Here is a 20,116-nt window from a genome sequence, read left to right as displayed (position 1 = left end):
AAATAGGACTTAAAGTATCCCGAAATCAACTGTTTTCATGTCTTATTCTATCCTTGTTATCCCTGTATGTGAGTTAAGAGAATATGTGAAAACCAAAGTAGTTTACTCTGGTGAGCTAAAAATCTCTCCCCAGTTTCAAAAATCCAATTAGGCTTCTGACAATTTCAAGCCAAATTTAAGTAAGACAAACACACACATACTTATAGGTCATTTGGTATCTTAAATTCTATATAATGTCCACAGTTAACTTGGGTTTTAAGTATACCATACATTAAAAATGAGAGAGGAAGCTATCTTAGATGTATGGGCACCAAATTAGTATTGAAAGGTCATAATGCTGGGTTTTGAGAACAGACTGAATGAAAGCCATTTTAAAAGGCTGGGTACTACTGGGGCATGCAGCTCAGTAGCAGAACTTTTAACCAGCACAGATGAAGTCCTAAGTTCAATCCTTGGTACGGGAGGTGGGGGCGGGGGTGGGGTTATGTGATGTATTTTAGTAAAACCTTTCTAACCATATCCTTTATCCAAGTTACATTTAGCAAGCCTATTTTATTAGAGAATACCTATCTTTTGAATGCCTATATATTTAATAGTATCATAGACTAGCTTAGGATGTAAAAAAAAACCATCAAGTATCAGTGTAAATTAAATTAAGAGACATGTCAAGTTTTAATTCCAACCATTAAAACACTGTTTATGTATGTGAAAAGAGAAACAAAACTGTCAAAATCTCAAGACTGTCAGTTGGCTAGAAGGCAAGGGGCCTGCAACCATTACTGGAACAGCGACTGAGGCAACACTGCCACTACTCACATCAGCATCTCTGATCTCAAAATCTGTGAGCAATTATGGCTCAGTTCCTGAGAATGATATGTGGATTCTCTCTAAACACTTATCCCCCATCAGGAAAAGCCACTGAACACTCTCCAAAGCAATGCATGAATTATCCAAGAGCTTGTAAAGCACTTCAGTGACTGTAATCAAACACGGAGCAGAACAATCCTCCTAACATGTCTCAAATCCCTTACCTGGCTGCTGCCTTGTTGAGGAGCTCAGTCCATCTACATTCAAGACTCTCCAGCTGCCCTGTGATTTTCTCTCTATCAGCCAGCTCAGCCGACTGGGCTATTCTGCCTCCTTCTGCTTGAAGCATATCCACTGTGGCCTTTCGATCATCTAGGAGTCGCTGGAGCAACTGTGGCAAGTGTACATAAAGAGAAAGGAAAGTAACAACAAAGGATCATTTAAAAATAAACCCAGAGCTGGGTTAGTGGTGCATGCCTTTAATCCCAGCACTGGTGAAGCAGAGGCAGGTGGATCTCTACAAATCTTGAGGCCAGCCTGGTCTACATAGTTGAGACCCTATCTTGAAGAAAACACAAACAAACAATCATCATGATGAATCTGAAGCTTAACTGAACAATGCATTCTTGAGTCCCAAAGAGGACAGTTCCTTCCATGCCCACTCACTTCAGTTTGTAAGTAGTACCATGGCTGTACCTATATTATTGACAGGTAACTTCCTTTGAATTAAGAGACAAGTATATTTGCCAGGAATGGTGGTGCACACCTTTAGTTCCAGTACTTAGGAGGCAGAGCCAGGAAGATCCCTGAGTTCAAGGCCAGCATGGGCTACACAGTGAACTCCAGGTCAGCCATAAACCTCAGAAAACAACAAGCAAAAGATAAAGGCCACAGGAAAATCAATAGGCTCTGAAATGACAGATATTTTGATCAGCTGAAGGCAGTCATTTCACAATGTACTATATACATACAGCAAACTATCATCTTGTATGCTGTAAATGATACACAATTTCATTTGTTATACCTCCCTAAAACTTAAAAAAAAAAGATAAAACTTCTTTTAAGATAAGCATGGTTTTTAAGAAAGTTTTTTTTATCCACTGGTGTATATTCATTGTACCTCATTATTTTTGAAACATGATCTAGCTTATGTAGTCAAGGTTAACCTGAAACTCTATTACAAAAACTCTCCCACCTCAGCCTCCCAAGAGTTGGTTTTGAAGACATGTGTCACCATGCTTGGCACAAAATAAGAAAAATTAAAAAAAAAAAAACTACATTGAAATTGAAACAGAAATGAAACTGACACAATAGGTAGAGGCCTGGGGAGACAGCTCGTCTGGTCCAGTGCTTACTCAGCATGCATAAAGCCTGGGCCTCATCCCCAGCACTGCATAAACAAAGTGAGGTTTACACTTGTGATCCCAGCACTTGGGAGGCGGAGGCAGGATCAGAAATTCAGTGCCGTCCTCAGCAACATGATGTTCCAGACCAGCCTGAGCTACATGAGACTCTAACTCAAAAAAGTAAAAGATTGTTGAGTTCCAAGCCATAAAGACATTCATCTGTCCTCCTCTTCCTGTGAGGCAGCATGTATGTTCCTAATGCTGATGTGCAGACCTGACATGCCATTTCACTCAGGGTTCTCAACAGCTGTGATCACATGCACAGCATCTGTGATACAGAGGATTTCATACAGTTAATGGTAGATGGGAGGGAGGAAGACAGTTTTTCAGTAGTACAGCCCCTGGCAGGGTATTTATACCCCTGTGAACAATTTTAGTGACACTCACTAGGTTTCTCTCACAAAGTAGAAGGAGGGCTAGGTAGGAAGACAAGAGGATGAGTAGGTAGAAGGAAGAGAGAGGGTAGTAGAGTGTGAATGTGATCAAAGTATATTACGTACATGGATGAAAGTGTCATAATGAAACCCATTATTATATATAATTAACATGCTAACATTAATCAAATAAGACAAAAATATAGACAACTCATCTACGACATTCAATATTACTCTAAATATTGCTGATCTTACAATATGACACATGAACAAGTGTGTAACTTTCTCAGTCTAAGAAACGCCAGAGTAAACCATTGAAAATCAATTTCCACTTTTCTTTTCAGAAGGACATATGTAGGTTAAGTTCTACTGAAACTCCAGACTTGCTCCATAAGCTCTAAACGATGTGTTTGTTGTCTGTCACTGTCGCTTCAGTTCGCTGTCTCCACGTTCCCACTCACCTTCTGTTCTTGGATCTGTGCTTTCACCACTTTATACTCGGCAGATGGAGGCTTCTGATTGGCTATGAGCTCCTCTGTGTCTGTCAACCAGCTGAGCAATGGCTCTAAGGCATCTTGAAACTTCCCACAATGTAACAAAGCCTCCTGCAGTTGTGCAATTCTTTGTGCAACCTGTGTCCAGATATGGAGAGCTCAAAGTCAAGGAAGGAGAGAACAGTATTGTATTTAAACTACTACTAACCCAATTAGTAACTATACATGGCAACAATTAATTTTGTTTGTACTTAGTTTGAAGGGCAGTCTCAGGCCTAAATGTCTCTTTTTGCCCCTTCCAGTCCCAGCACAAGTGTCACTTGCTCACCAGCTCACCTTCTTATTCAGTGTATTCCATCTAGTATTGATTTCGTCCATGTCATGTTCTAAACCCTGCACGTCACAGTTTTTTCCTGCACTCTGAATTAATCCCTGGCCAAGTCCATTCACCTGCTGCAATTTCACCTGAAGAGGATCCACTTGTTCTTTCTGAAACATCTGGAGAATTGCAAAAACAAGTAAATTCACTATAAAGGACATTAATCTGTCTATACCACATATAGTATGTGGTCACTCTTGAGAGGTTTATGACTTAACGACGGAGGACAAGAACAAAGGGGACATGTAAGCAGCAGAACCAAGGGGGACCAAGGAGACAGACACATGGGTTTATGTTTCAGTTGTATCTTCTTATGTACCCTCGTATGTAACATATGCCAAGGGGCAGTTATAGCACTATTTAGGTCTGTAATCTAGTGACTCGGTTTCTTCTTTCAGATCAGTTGCTTAATTTTTAATGCTAAAAGCTTCAGGGAACAGCGAAATATTAGCAATAACATATTATAAAATAAATGCAATGTACTTGAATCCTGAAAGGGAAGGATGCTATCAAATTACAAGTACTTAAGTTCTTGGAAAAATACCATTGAGAATAGCCATCTGACCACTGACAACAGGCAGCACACTTTCCTGGCTAGGATGGGTAACTCGATCAGTCAAAACAAATCAGCAGTGTGAAAAAATGCAAAGTTCATAGCTTAATACCCCCGTGGCCATTTAATTTCATTCTGTTTCAGGGCCACAGACACATACAACCAATCATCTTGAAATAGTACTTCCCTGTCTACAAGAAAAAAATGCACCTACAACTCTGACACATGTACCAAGTAAGTCATAGGTATATCAAATACTTTAAAAAGATGAGACCATGGATCATGTCCATAATGAAACAAACAAAAAAAATTAAAAAATTAAAAACAGAGTAAGTGTTGTAAGCAATGTCTATTTTTATCTACTACAGTACAACATAGGCATTTCTAAATTCAAAAGTTAGAGCGAATAAAATGGTACTTTGGAAAACTGGTGTGTAAGTCACCAAACCTATATAATCTCAGCGCTCAGGTGGAGGTTCATATCATCAATTGCATATACAATTTGAGGCCTCTCTGGAGTACATGAGACCTTATCTCAAAAACAAAAAACAAAACAAAGAAATGCCAAAACTTTAGTCTTCACATACATTTGCCAAATGGAAAGGGAAAGAATGATACAAACATTTATCCTTAAGAATTGGTTTCTCTCGCCGGGCAGTGGTGGTGCTCGCCTTTAATCTCAGCACTTGGGAGGCAGAGGCAGGCGAATTTCTGAGTTCGAGGCCAGCCTGGTCTACAGAGTGAGTTCCAGGACAGCCAGGGGCTACACAGAGAAACCCTGTCTCGAAAAACCAAAAACAAACAAACAAACAAACAAACAAACAAAAAACTAGAACATAAAATTAGCCACATTTTTTACCAACTTGGCTATATTTCTTTTTTCCCCCTTTTTCTGCTATATAAAGTATTTTTCAGTAAGATGGGTGTATCTATTAAAGTCAGAGGATGACAGAAAACAAAAAGAGGACAAAATAAACCTAAAAGAATTGAATGATGAAGGAAGACTAATTTTGTTCTTTAACAGATCACAGATCACACTATGGTTAGGAATCTAAATTCAAAGGAATGCCTATGAATGGATAAGTCAGTCCATAGAGAGGGAAAGGCCCAGCAAAAACTCAAAAAGGTCATGAAGGAAATCACCAGGACACTCCCTCCACTTGACATTACAACTTGATCGTACTGTATTTCATTAAGCAACATATAAGAATTCAACTTCAACAAAATACAGGAAAAAAATCCCCAAAAGTACCACAGAGCTCTATTCTGAATCACTAAAGACATCAATTTGAAGAAAAACCAACAGGAGTGAGGATGGAGATGGATAAAGGATTGATGATGGTGGGGACTGGAAATGGAGGGACAAAGGGGAACTCGATCAGATCAAATACATCCAAGCTATCTTTTAAAGATTTGTTTTTGTGTGTTTGTGGATCTGTTAGTGGCTGTATTTACTTTTTGGTGGTAGTGTGTTTTCCATTTGAATCCTGGCTGATCTTTTTTGATGGTTTGTTCTCTTTTCTTTTTTACCTCCAAATGGAGAATGTTAGTCCAAAGACTTCCTTTAAAAAATGTACTTCTAAAAAACAAACAAACAAACAAAGCTGGGAAGTCTTTAATCTTTAATCCCAGCACTTGGGAGGCAGAGGCAGGTGGATTTCTGAGTTCAAGGCCAACCTGGTCTACAGAGTGAGTTCCAGGATAGCCAGGGCTACACAGAGAAACCCTGTCTCAATAAGCTTTAGTACATAGCTTAGGCGAGCCTGGAACTCATGAACCTCTTGCCTTAATATGTGTAAATCATCATGGCTAGCTATCTCCTTTCTTTTAATATCCTTTCTGAGCAACTTTAATTATTAACTGACAAATGTTTATGACTTAGTTTTCTCTTCTAATCCACACATCCAACTGCTTTCTTACTATCTACACACCAACCACTTACCTTAAGCCGAACCGTTTCACAGAAACAGTGCCTCTCACTTTCTCATTCCTTCACATTTATTTCTTCCTAAATCAAATCCTAACATCTGTTCTTGAAATCAATAATTTACTACTGTCCACTTTGTACTTAACTATATAAACCAGAACCTATGTTATCCTGGCTGATACACCTTCAACACAAAAGCCATCAACAGGTCTTAATTCTATTTCCAAAGTATTTCTTGCCTCTGTTCAATTGTCTCCAAACCTACTTTGTCAGTTTATAATGATATATTTACAAGAGCCATTTTTGTGCTTCACGTCTGCTTCCCACATGCCACTATAAGGTCCACAAGGGCAGGCACCACGCCAGTTCTATTCACTGTAAGAGGCTAGGATCTGGCACAAAGTTATACTCAGTAATTATTTATTTCTTGAATGAATGACTCCTTGTATAGAAATTGCTTAGGGGAAAACAAACTCATGACAGATCTGCCTATCAGCTGGACACTCAAACGCTGAATTGTTGCAATGCTCCCCAATTTTTGCTTAAAAAGAGTTCCTTGGCTAATTTTAATTTTATGGAAATTCTACTTTGTATAAAAGGCTGCCTCTTCTTCTTTGGAACTTTTGACTGTAAATAAGATTGAGGGAACTTACAGGCAAGGGTTTAAGTAACTGGGGACTGTTCTCAGTAGCCTGAGATCACAATACAGAAACAACAAATAAACTGACATTTAGCTTCTTCTAACCAAGCTCCTGTTAGTACCTATTATGAAGTTTATATTTTAAGAACAGAAAGATTATATTTTTAGCCAGGTATACACACGCACATTTGTACATACATAGCACATAAACTCTGAAGCATTTTACTCTAAATTAAATTCCAGGTTATGATCACTTGTTCAGTCCAAAATATCTCTGCATAGAAACAGTAAGTTCCTTTGTCTCTAAACCCTCCCTAAAAGCCAGGTATGGAATTCACACCTACAGTGTCAGCACTCAGGAAGGTGATGTAGGACTGCTGTAAGTCTGAGGCCAGCCTGGACTTACATAGTGAATTCCAGGCCAGCCAGAATAGGATCTTGTCTCAAGACTCACACATGCCAAAAATACTCTCTAAATACATAAAAACTGGAATTTATACAACCTTGGAAAAAAAACACTTTTCCTTTTCTTGCAGTGCTACAAATGGACCCTGGACTTTGTGAACACCAGCAAGTACTCTATCAGTCAGACACACTTCCACCTCTGAAAAACTTCTTTTAAAAATCCAACTAATAATTATTTCAGTAGTGTGTCTCTCCTTCTCCCCTCCTCATCCTCACTTATAGCTTAGGCTACCCCATTTTATATAGCCCAGGCTGACCTCAAGTATTCCCCCAGCTCACCCTAGTGACCCAAGTGCTCAAATTGTAGATATTCATTACTACTCCTGGGTTCAATAAATATTTACAAAATAGCAGGGTGTGGTGGTGCATACCTTTAATCCCAGAACTTTAATCCCAAAGCCAGAGGCAGGGGGATCTCTGTGACTAGCCTGGTCTACTTATAGAGTTCTAGGCCAATCAGGACTATGCAGTGACACTCTACCTAAAATAACCCCACTTCAAAGAATGACAACTTTTTGAAGATGGGATGGGATGGCACCATTTCCTTCCCCTGGCATTTCATTAGACATTCTTTAAGCTTCATAAAACAAGGATCACCTATACCTGGAGGGATCCTTAGAGGATTACATGTCCCAGAGAGTGACTAGTATTGAGATTTCTCTAAATACCTCTATATGCAGATCAGATTAGTTCTTTTTTACATTTAATCATTTTTTACTGACTGCTGCTGTTGGCTGTATACTAGAAGTATTTCATATTTCAAGAATGCCTGCACAAGGAATTGTTCTGTCACTGGCCTACTGTTCTAACTTGAGGGATGACTGTAATCTCAGTTATCAATCCCATATTCCATAAAATCCAAAATCAAGATCCACCAACCTGACAGGTAACAAATTCTAACTTGGCAGGAAGCTACATAACAGGGTAACTGTTGAGCCCAAGAAGGAACTACCATCACTCAGCTAAGCAGGAGGATTTGCAGCAAAGCTGGCAGTTTAAGGGACACAATCAAAATAACTTGTTGCATGTCTAATTGGTATTCTAACAGGTTAAGGTTGCTATGGAAGATTCTGCAATGAGGTAGATGAGAGGACCCATCTTATGTAGTTCTCACTGATATTACAGAAAATTGATCTTCACTATTCCATTAATAATGGCTAATGTGAGGAAGAACTGTTCTGGGACCTGGGGATTGGGAAAATCCAAACAACCTCCTCAATCTACTTAAAGCAGATGGACTCTAGGAAGTGGAACACTGCTTCAATTATTCACTTCCATATTCTGTTATCTAAGGATTTTGAGAGCTGGGTGTAATTAGTCAGGCCTGTAATCTCAGCATTTAGGTGGTAGAGGCAAGAGAATGTAGAGCTTGAGAGTTAGCCTGGGCTGCACAGCAAGACTCTGTAGCAAAACAAAACAAAACAAAACAAAACAAAACAAAACAAAACAAAACAAAAACCTCCAAGCTAAAAGATCCAAGGGGATATCCTTGTACACACTCATTTTATAGATTCAGAAACAAAGTCTAGAAAAGGAAAGTGACTTCAGAACATAAAAACAATGTTGCAAGATGACTATAATTGCATACTAAGTTTTCCGTGAGTATACCTATGGCTTTAAGAAACACATACTCTTAGGCCAGGTGTTGATGACAGTGGCTGCAAACACCTTTAATCCTGGCACTCAGGAGGTAGAAGCAGGAAGATCTCTGTGAGTTTGAGGCCAGCCTGGTCTACAGAGTTAAGTGCCAGGACAGCCAGAGCTGTCTGAAACCCAGTCTTGAAAAAAACAAAAAACAAGACAGCCAGAGCTGTCTTGAAACCCAGTCTTGAAAAACACAAAAAACCAAGCCAACATCCCCCACCCCCACCCCCCACCTTTGTATGTTTACATTGCTTTTGCTTAAGCTACTTCTGTGATATCTGCAATCTATTTACAGGATGAAGGGAGAATGTCAGTGGCTGAAATCTTGTGTCTGTGATACCATAAATGCACTGTCATTGTATCCTTTACAATCTTGTCAGGGTTCTGCCTTACCCAGTGAGGAATCTGAGAGAGAAAACTCAGGACACCTAATCTTCCTAGAGTGGTTTGAAGTACTCAGGTCTCACTCAAAGCTCAGGGTAACTCTACCTAACTGCACATCACTAAAAACATGAACTCTGGATTTTAGGAAACAGGTTTTCTTTCTTTTCTTTTTTCTTTTCTTTCTTTCTTCCTTCCTTCCTTCTTTCTTTCTTTCAGAAGAGGAATAACACTTTCCTGATAATAAACTTTTTAAAATTTAAGCCAACATCTATTTACAAATGTGTTACTTTGGCTTCCAACATATGTTTTAAAAATGAATAAGATTTTACATCAGAGAAAATTAAGACACATTCTTCTCTAAATTCAATAGAAAAATCTGGAAATAAGAAGCCCAGGGGCACAGTATTAACAAAAGATAGGAGGACCTATGCCACCACTTGTTAACACCAAGTGAGAGAAATTGGAATTCTCACTTTATGCTCTAGGCCTTTCTTGCCAATGAAATGAGCAACAATTACCTCATGTGAATTTAATCCACCAGTTGCAGCCAGAGGCACTTTCCCATGTAGCACTGTGCCAGGCACCTCTTTTATTCCAAATGCTGGAGAATCAAGGCCTTCCTTGATCCACATTCCAGGAGAGGAAACATTTTCAAGAACAGGAGTTTCTTCTGAAATGGGCACTGAATCAGTGTGGGTAGTTCCTTCCAGGAAGGGTCCATCAGGAGAGAAAATTTCCTTAGCAGGCACTGCAGTAGCTAAAGTGGCAGACCATTCTGGGAGGGACATACTAACCACCTGAGTATCAGGCTTCTCTGGGGTAGGTTCTTCAAGGGCTGGGGCAGCAGACTCCTCCGATATAGGCCCTGCAGGAGGAGGCATGTTAGGCTCCTCTGTAGTAGATACCAGAACTGTTGGAGTATCTGGCTCCTCTGAGGTGGGCCCTGCAGGAGTTGGTATGCCAGGTTCCTCTGGGAGGAACACTTCAGCAGCTTGAGTGTCACGCTCCTCTGAGGTAATATCCTGGTCTATGATGGGCACTGTAACAGTCTCCACTGGAGGCACCACACCAGATGAGGCTGCAGCATGTTCTGGGGCTGATATTGGAGCAGCCGTAACATCCTCCATTAAGATAACTACTGAAGCTACTGGGATATCCTCCTCTGGGATGGTTACTATTGGAATAGCTACAGCAGTTTCCTCTGAGGCAGAGGCTTTGGCAGCAGGCCCCTCCAAGGCAGGCAATGCTACAGCTGGGATATCCTCTCCTGGCATGGGTGCTACAGCATCCTGGGCATCTTCTACTATGGGTACTACAGCAACTGGGGCAGGCGTCTTTTGGCTGGATATCCATTCTTCTAAACCTGGTATAGTGTTATTGGCTTTGGTGATTTGTTCCTCTGGAAAGATGTTCAGGGTTGAATCTAACTCTCTCATTTCCAGCTCCCCTTCCTGTGATAAAGCCAAATTCAGCTGAGGTTCTCTGTCACTCATGGTCTCTGCTCCAGCTTTATTGAGTCTCAGGCGCAGACTCAGAATCTCTGACTCAGAAGATCTCCTCTGGAAGTCTGTAAGAAACTGTGCTGGAGCTCCACTCCCTAAAAGCTTCCCTCGACAATCTGGCTCTTTTGTTTCACCATCTTTATCACAAACTTTCTCCATGGACAATTCACAAGGGTCTACATTTCCCATAGATGCCAGATTGTTATCTTTTTGACTAATTAGAGCTCCTTTTCCACTTTCTAACTGAATCTCATCAGTTAATAAATTTGAATCAAATGATAAAACCTCTACTTCAGGTCCTGAGGTAACATCTTGTTCATAGTTAAAAGCAAAACTGAGAGGGATCCTTTCCATAAACTCCTCTACATTCCCCTCAGTCTGACTGCAGTCTACCTGGGACAAATTGCCATTTTCTTTGGCTAGCTCAGAGGCAATAAAGACTGGCAGGTTTTCTTCACAAGAGGCTCTGAGATTAGAGTTCAGCAATCCTCCTGTGTCCAGCTCTCCAAGTGGGTCCAGATCAGCCAGAGGCTTACATTCTCCACCATTCTTGGGGCTAAAAGGCACTTTTTCACACTCCTTGCTAATAGTGGAGGTATCCCTCCCACTATCAGGGTGAGCACTAAGTTCAACAACTTTAGGCACCTGAGAAGAATCCAGGGCATTGCAATATTCACCATCTAATCCAGTATCAGGGTCCTTTATTATCACACTTAGAAAACCCACACGCTGTTCCTGTTCTAAGGCAGCTTCTGGAAAATGACTAATTAAAAGTGAATCTTCTGCATCCTGGGTTGGGGCCAGCCCTTCAGAAGAGGCCTGACTCAGCAGCTCAGCTGAAGAAGTTATTCCTTCTTCACATAAACATTCCTTCTCAAGTTCAAGAAACATTTGCACAGAATCTGTGTCAGAGAGCTGCTCTGCTTCAACAGGGCACTGGAGCCCTGAAGTCAGACCCTCTAGGCCCTGAGCAGGTCTGTTTTTCATCTCACTGATAACACAGTCACCTGCAGACACACAGGTGCAGTCAGGGGGAATACCATCAGGAACAGAAGCTGGCTGATCCCTAGTTGGCTGCAGGTCAACAGGGCAGCACATCTGATCAAGAGCTAGGTGGTCAGAAGTTCCAAAGACAGCCGCACAATCAGATCCACCCTCTATTGCTGCTATTGAGTTTGCTTGGTCACTTTCTTCAAAAGGATCTGCCATGCTAGTCTCCTCATTTGTAACCACAAGACTCTTTCTTTTCTCTGACAATTTCTCTTCCTCCCACTCCTCCTCTGCCTCCATCATGATCCATCGTTCATCCTCCTCAAATTTTAATTCAGACTCTGTTTTTTCTCTCAGGCTAGGTGTCATAAGCATATGTAATTCTGGATCCAACAGCTCTTCACTCAGGCAAGGAGAGAGAGGTGGTAGTTCCACGGTGCAGGCAGTGTCCCCAAGGGGGTGCTGCTTCTCACTGAAGCCTCCCTTGGAGGAACTTTTCATGGCCCTGGGCCAGGTTGCACTTGAGAATCTGTGCTCCTGCACTTCATCTGTGTTACCACTTGCGGCTGCAGCTCCTGAGTCTGGAGGCTGGAATTCATGAGGAGAGCTCTCACTGTGCTGTTGGAATTTGAAGTCCTGGCAGTCTCTCAAATTTTTTACATTTTGCACTTCTGGAATATCTACAGATTTGGACATGTGTTCCAAAGTAACGGACTCAGACTGAGGTTCCCTGTGGTCAAAGTGACCAGAACTTTCTGTCACTGCAGAACTGGATTCTTTTTTCTCTTGCAAGGAAGGATTTGAAGCACCAGCTTCTGAGACTTCACTGAGAGAAGCCTCCATCCTTTCTGCAAACTCTGGGAAGTTGGGTGGCATGAAGGACTTCCACGATCTCCTGTTAATGTTATCTTTGCGCTCTGCATTTGGCCGACGTCTGGGCGGCACAGGTGCTGACTTCTGCACATCACTGCTCAGCTTTAATGCATCAAATATTATCCTCTCATCCAGCTTCTTGCCTTCTGGCACTCGAGATTCAAAAACATTAGATGATGCTCCTAATGTACCATTGCTGGATATGGTACTTCCTTCCATCTTCTCCATGGTGCTTTTTGACGTCTGATTAAGTTTTGACCCCTGGTCAATCTGCTCATTTATCCTCATTGTATCGTATATAGACCGCTGTGGAACATAGCAATCTTCTATATAGCCATCCTCATCTTCCCCTTTACCCAGGCAGGTGGGGTTCCGCCTTAAACAGTCTGGCCTGCTAAGTGGCTTACCCATACTTTTTCAATAAAGATGAACCATCAATCTTTCAAAAGTTTTTTCCTCACAGGTTCTTTTAAAATACATTCTACATGAATTGTAAGTCCTCTTACATGTTTATACTCCAAACCACCAATTGCATCTGCCTTCCAGAAAGATCTGGAAGTTCCAATTTGAAACCATTTTGGGAGAAACTCTAATAAGACAAACACGTTTTTCCTCACGGGCTAGTAGCATCATGACTGCAGACAAATGAAATTATTTAATCAAGGAGCATAAAACAATTATTTGTATGGCTTCTGGTTTTACTTTTCTAAAGAGTACTGCCCTTTCAAATTCAGTCAGCAAAAAAAAAATCATTTGATATTAACAAGTCTTATTCAATATCTAGTTTCACTCGATTCTCACCGAAGCTGAGTTGGAAGCAGAAAATTTATACCAACTATGTCCTTCAATAACAATGGCACACCCTCTCTAGCTTTCAAGTATGGTCCAAGCTCCTAAGAATTCCTTTCATTTTATCCTGTGTTCAGCCCTGAAGAGTCCAGCTGGTCTGAATTAGCCATTCGTCCTCTCTAGTTGGGGTGTTTGCATTTGAACAGGGCTGGTCAGCGGATATTCCTGCAACTTTAAACACAGGAAGTCCTTCATTCGGGGCCAGCTTGGGGCTTCCTGTCTCCAAAACATCATGGCATTGTTGTGGCTTCCAAGCCAACACTGTATCGTGGCCGCAAAACAAGGCGAGTGGAGGCCCACGCTGGGCCTTTCAGAAGGCGGGCAGGCAGCGGCAGCGGCCAAGAGGCAATCTGAAAGACTCACTTAGTACCGCCCGCAAACCCGCGCCATGCCTCGCGCCCCGGAGGGCCAGGGTCGCCTCACCACAACCTTGCAGGTGGCTCCCGGCGGGCTGGCCTTGGGTCTAGCGCTCTGGAAGTTAGTTTGTCCCTCCAGCAGCAGAAAGTCCCGTGTCCTGTGGGCGCCGCCTCCCCGACCACTGCAGGTTCCCGGCCCCCAACCGCCGCGTCGTGGGCTGCATGACAAGCAGTCTCCTCTTTTCTCCACCACGCCGCCGGCCCTGCAGCCGTCCTCCCGCCCGCAGCTGTCACGGTCCCGGCATGCAAACTTCTGGCCGGGAACAAAAGGCTCCGCTCCGGCCGCACGAGGGGGGCGAGCCCGCCTCTCTCACGCCGCGCGGCCCGCTCACACGCCGCTGGCTGGAAGTGCTCGGGTGGCGGGCGGATCTCCTCCCCTTTCCAGCCCCGCCACAGCCGCTGCCCCGCCCGGGCAGCCCCCTTGGAAGCCCGGGAGCGCGCGGCGCGTACTGCTAGGGAGGAGGACGGGGGCGGGGCCTACAGGGAGCCCCGCCGGGAGGGAAGGGAGGCAAGGATTGGAGGCCAAGGCGGCGAGGGAGGGGCTTCTCGGGGTTGGGGCGAGGGACTCCAGCTCATCCTGCACCCCCTCTAGCTCACTCCCTCCACACTCGCGGGAGGGTTAGAAGAGCAGTCCTGGTCACGCCGGGCAAATCCCCTGACAAAGGAAAGCCCCGCCCTCATAGCGCTGGCCCGGCCCCTCCACCCCCGATTCTTTCCAACCCGCGGGATGCGAGCCCAGCCCAAGGGCGAACCCAGAAGGGGCGCCCCCGCCTCCCCCACTACCAGCCGGTTGTGACTAGGGCCACTCGAGGGCCTCCTCTGCCGGTAGAGACGTACCGGCTAGGGTGGGCGGTCTGCACTATCCTAGGCTCCAACTCTGCCGCCAACGACTGTCCCTGTATTTTTCCAATGTCACCTCTGGCGCTGACCAAAGAACAGGCTAGACTTAAACACAGTCTTTTCTTGGTATGCCAAGGAATTAAGTTCGACTCAGGAACCAAGTTATTGGATAAACTGTAGGCACAGTTTCCCTTCTCAAGTATGTCAGATCTTGCCCCATTACGCCACCTGGACTTCTCTGCTCAGACTTCAGCGGTCCTGATGACCGGAAGATGGGGTGCGGGTTACAGGGCAGTGGAGACACTAGCAGGAATAGCCCATGCCCAACACCTGGACTGGTTATAACTGCTGCGCACGCCCAAGAAAACGAGCCTCTGAGGGGCTAGATGAAAAGCTTGAGTCCGTATTTCAAGTCTCAAAAAAGAAAATATTGGAGAAACGTGTTACACAATCCTGCAACACTACGTTCTGGATTTTAGAAAAGCTATCTAGAGATCCTGTAATTGTTAAGAAAAGTACAAAGAGCAACCCAGAAGACTGCCTGCCAGAGGTAGCTTGCACATCTTTGAGCTATAATACTTGACTCCCTTTACGATGGTCCCTCGGATTTTATGAAGATGAAAAAGGTCAGTTAAAATGTACAAAGTCCTGTTGGCCCAAGTGATTAATATAGATGGTAAAACTTATGAAGAAGTTATTTCTACTCTCCACACAAACAGTAAATAAAACCAATCACTGGTGTGTGGAGATTTGACAGTGAAGCTTGGAGCCTTAGACTTACTTGAGGAGCCAGAAACTCTTTGGCAAAAATGAGGTACAGGCTGAAGCCCATGATCAGATTAGTCAAGTAAAAGACAACTTTGCTTGGCAAAATGTTTTACACTTCATTTCTCATTCCTAAAGAAGCTAATCAATTCTACCCACTCAAGTACAAAAACTTTCTATCTGTAAACAGAAGAGAATACTGAAATATTGTACCCTGTTCTTTAAAGTTAAAACTCCAAAAAGCTGTCTAGAATCCTGTGACCTCCTGGTGTAATAGTGCAAGACACTAGAACACTTTTGTATGAGCACAGTCAGAAGACTCAAGAATACGACTTGATAGAGAGGAAGTTCCAGGGGATAGGATCAACATTAAGTATCTGAGGAGCTGGGACGTGGGAGGAAGGAAATTTGTGCTGAATGTCTCCTTAAACTGGCACACCAAGATCCAAGGGCAGATTTCAAACCATCAGTTTTCTCACAGCTATTCAAAGAATAAGGTGTCCCCTAAAAGGGTGACTTTTCCTGATCCCAAAGGAATGTGAGTAGAAATTTAGGCAGCCACGTGGCATAGCAATCTCAGGAAACAGATTCACAAATCCTGAAGTTTATTCAGGATATGTTTTAAAGTCCCTTCAACCCCTGACACACTGTGATCCTAAGAGTAAATCTAATCAGCTTACAGACTGGATACTTCACAATTCATGGAATCCAGGTTTTAAGTTTGTTGTAATTAATTTCACTTGCAAGTCTTCCTAGCCAGATACAATCACCAAGTGTTCAGATATCATAACAGACTCTTTAGCATGCCAGGGCCCCTCTGGTTAGAAGAATCTGAGGAATTCTGGCTCTGGAGTTAAGGGTGGGTGGTTATTCTATTATAAAGAATAGTCTCAATGTGGAATCACAACCTTCCCAGACAAACATTCTTTTCCTGCTTCCTCATCAAGTCAGGCGCCAAACAGGTCAGTCTTTCCCTAATTAACCCCTCCCCACACTTATCCACTTTGGTTTACTCTTCTCATCAATGTCAGGTAAATAAATGGAACAGTCTAGCAACTGAGGTACAGACTCAAACTACTTATCACTTTAGTCACACTCTGTTTAATTAAAGTGCTAAAATACTACATAGAAACTTCCTCAAAGTCTAAACAGAGCATCTAGAAAAGATTCCACAGGGCATGACGGCCTCAGTCCTCTCATGCAAGAAGTGAAATCTCTGAGTTTGAGGCCATTCTGGTCTACAGTAAGGGCCTCTCCATTCCAGACAGACAGATACACACCATAGACTCATATAACCTACCTACCCCTTCAAAAACAAAAATAACAAGCAAGAAGCCTCCTAGTTTTATTCTTTTTTTAAAAAATTGGTGTGTGTTGAATAGAAGCAAGGAGAGAAAGCACAAGGTCTCTTTCTTTATGTCTTCTTTTTTTATCTGATCATGAGTTTCTCTTTAGTTTTAGTTTCGGAATTCTGCCAGTAGCCATCTCAGTGCCTGAAGTAAACACCTGATCCGGTTTTCTCTTGCTGCCCTTATAGCTATAACAAAAAAGCATCTGTACATCTCACATGACCCACTAAATGTTTTAAGGGAGAAACACAGGGAGCTTCGGAATACCTCTAAATCTTTAACTTTTGAACTTAGAAGTGGTAAATGTACTTGTCTTAAAAAAAGAAAAAAAGAAAAGAAAAGAAACAAAGTTAGTACAAATGAGGACAAATGAGGTAAAGGATGGTGAAAAAAACTGGAGAGTCAGATTTGGACTCGCTAATTGGGTAGAAAGTAGAGGCTAGAGAGAAAATAAAGATAATGCTATACTATTACTCTGGGGTTACCAAGGGCATGGTAGAACTTACAAAACAGTAGGAGGAAGAAGATATTTGATTCATTCCATTTAGAGTATTCAAAGACAACTCATGTGGGGCTGTTTAGAATGGGCCTTCAAACAAGAGATTCTGCGTTGGGGTAGAGATATAGAAGCCTTGCACCATGGGACAGTGTGGAGACAGCTGGCTATCTCAGCATGGTTGAATGTAGAGGGAGAAAAGGACAGATGACAGAACTTCAAAAGCCACTTATAGGAGTGAGAAGGCAAACCCAGAAGAAAGTGGATGGGGAGAGAACAAAGAAAGTAAGTAAAGTAAGTAAAGCCAAGAAATTAAGCAGGTACTAGGCATGGGAGCAGACACCTGCAATCTTAGAACCTGGAAGGGTGAGGAAAGAGATCCAAGAGCTTAAGGCTAACCTCATCCTGGTTTCTCCTGTTTGTGGAGGTATGTGCATGGAGATATGCATGTACGCAGGCACCCAGAAGCCAGAGATCAATGCCTCCTTCTATTTTATTCTATCTTATCTTAAGAATTTAAAATAATTTTTAACATTATTAAGAACTATTTTTAATAATTTCTCACTAAACCTGGAGTTCATGCACTATATATAGTAGTCTGGCAGGCCAATGAGCTCTAGGGACCTACTTGTGTCTAACTGCCCTTCACTTGCACCATCATCTCTGGGGTTACAGATGCATGCCACTGTGTCTGACTTCTTTTATGTGAATTTTGGGGAACTGAACTCAGGTTCTTATGCTTGTATTGTAGGTTATTTACTGACTAATCCATCTCTTCAGTTCCTAAAATCAAGCTTTTAAGAAAGAAGACAATGGGGCTGGAGAGATGGCTCAGTGGTTAAGAGCACGGACTGCTCTTCCAGAGGTCCTGAGTTCAAATCCCAGCAACCACATGGTGGCTCACAACCATCCATAAAGAGATTGGATGCCCTCTTCTGGTGTGTCCGAAGACAGCTTATAGTGTACTCATAATAAAATAAATAAATAAATAAATAAATAAATCTTTAAAAAAGAAAGAAAGAAAGAAAGAAAGAAAGAAAGAAAGAAAGAAAGAAAGAAGACAATGAATTAGATAATGTCACCAGATTAGTCAAGTAGGAAGTCAATGAATACTTCTAGGGAAACAGTTTCAGCAGTGATGGTTGCTAAGTTAGACAGGAGAGGTTGAGGATAACGGGTGTGTGGAAAGATCTGCTATCCTTCAAGATTCTCTTCTTTGGGCTCCACAGCACAGGATTATCATGATGTCTCTTTTCCAGGCAGTGTTCTTTTGTTTCCTTGAGCTCCCCGCCCTATATCTGTACTACTGAAGTCATATTCTTAAAGAAATTATTTATGGGACAGGCAGTGGTGGCTCACACCTTTAACTTCAGCACTTGGGAGGCAGAGGCAGGTAGATGTCTGAGTTGGAGGCTAGCCTGGTCTACAGAGTGAGCTTTGGGATAGCCAGGGCTATACAGAGAAACTCTATCTCAAAAAATAAAATAAAAAATTTTATTTAAAATAAAAAATTTATTAGCTGAGTGTGGTAGTGCACGCTTGTAATCCCAGAACTCAGGAAGCAGAGGCAGGTAGATCTCTGAGTTCCAGGACAGCCAGTGATACAGAGAAACCCTATCTCAAACACAAAACAATGTATGTGTATAATTGTTTTGTCTGTATGTGTGCATGCCTGGAGCCTGGAGAGGTCAGAAGGTACCAGATCACCTAGAATTGATCATGAACATGAGTTACCACATGGGTTCTGGAACTGAACCTGGGTCCTCTGCATCAGCAAGAAATGATCTTAAGTGCTGAGCCATCACTCTAGTCTCCTGAGGCTGTATTGATTTTCTTTTCTTTTCTACTAGTTTATTTTATTTTATTTTATTTTATTTTATTTTATTTTATTTTATTTTATTTTATTTTATTTTATTTTATTTTATTTTCAGGTTTTTCGAGACAGGGTTTCTCTGTGTAGCTCTGGCTGTCCTGGAACTCACTCTGTAGACCAGGCTGGCCTTGAACTCAGAAATCCACCTGCCTCTGCCTCCCAAGTGCTGGGATTAAAGGCGTGCGCCACCATCGCCTGGCCTTCTTTTCTTTTTAAACAGTGCTGAAGACTGAAGCAGGATCTTACATGTAACTAGGCTCATGTCTTACAACTGAGCTATACCTCTTGCTCAAAGTTGTATTTTTAATTCTTTTTATTTGTTAAATAAATATTTATTGGGACCGACTTTGCCCCAGACTAGATAGAAACTGAGATATCTTTATGAGACATGGTCAGGCACCTATATCCTAGTAGCTGAGAGAAACACTTCAGATATATAAAGACTCTGAACAAAAAAAGCAAACCAAGCTATAAACAGATGAGTCAGGGGTTCTGACCTAGCCTGCAAGTTCAGGGGAAGCTTTGCTGAGAACATCATAGGATGGCTTTCCTTGGGACTGAATAGTCGTTTTTTGTTTTCAAGGTGGCATGACTATCACAAAGTTGCTTTTATGGGCCAAATGACTAAACAATTTTACTGCAGGTGTCCCCTCTCAAATATGAGAAAATCAGGTAGAACAATTCTGAGATTTTCGTAAATCATTTCTTTGATTTTGTTACCTGGTGTCTGTGGGGAATCACACATAGGGCCATGTGTACACTTGTACGTGTGATACCATTGAGTTCCACCCCTTGTCCCTATTCAAGTAATCCTCATCACTGATCTCAAATGAACAAATACACAGCTCAGGTTTGAGGTTCAAGAACTAGACCTAGGGGCCTGCCAGATAGATCAGTGGATAAATGTGCTTGTCACCAAGGGCAATGACTTGAGAACAATTTCTGGAACCCAAATGGTGGAAAGAATCGACTCTCACAGGTTGTCTGACCTCTACAAGTACTAGGCTGCCCCCTCCTTTCCTGCATCCTCTCTCTTTGGAAGAAAGAAAGAAAGAAAGAAAGAAAGAAAGAAAGAAAGAAAGAAAGAAAG

General features: G+C 42.3%; 2 protein-coding genes across 4 annotated transcripts in view; both read right to left on the bottom strand.

Annotated features, from left to right (window-relative positions):
- Nucleotides 1–20,116, bottom strand: part of Macf1 (microtubule actin crosslinking factor 1) — a 211,707-nt gene that overhangs the window by 46,854 nt on the left and 144,737 nt on the right. For all 3 annotated transcript variants that reach the window (XM_028790128.1, XM_028790130.1, XM_028790129.1), the window contains 3 exons: nt 3,418–3,579; nt 3,049–3,219; nt 1,032–1,198 (listed from right to left, as the gene is read on the bottom strand). In XM_028790128.1, the coding sequence (XP_028645961.1) occupies nt 1,032–1,198; nt 3,049–3,219; nt 3,418–3,579 (500 nt within the window). The remainder of the gene's footprint in view (nt 1–1,031; nt 1,199–3,048; nt 3,220–3,417; nt 3,580–20,116) is intronic.
- Kiaa0754 (KIAA0754 ortholog) lies at nt 9,514–13,700 on the bottom strand. Its single transcript, XM_028790131.1, has one exon. It carries the CDS (start codon nt 12,847–12,849, stop codon nt 9,514–9,516), a length of 3,336 nt encoding a protein of 1,111 aa, XP_028645964.1. The 5' UTR covers nt 12,850–13,700.

The sequence above is a fragment of the Grammomys surdaster genome, unplaced genomic scaffold (genome assembly GCF_004785775.1).
Source record: "Grammomys surdaster isolate TR1022 unplaced genomic scaffold, NIH_TR_1.0 125863, whole genome shotgun sequence".
Lineage (NCBI taxonomy): Eukaryota > Metazoa > Chordata > Mammalia > Rodentia > Muridae > Grammomys > Grammomys surdaster.
The sequence above is the reverse complement of the archived record's forward strand: the minus strand, read 5'-3'. Positions and strand labels throughout refer to the sequence as shown.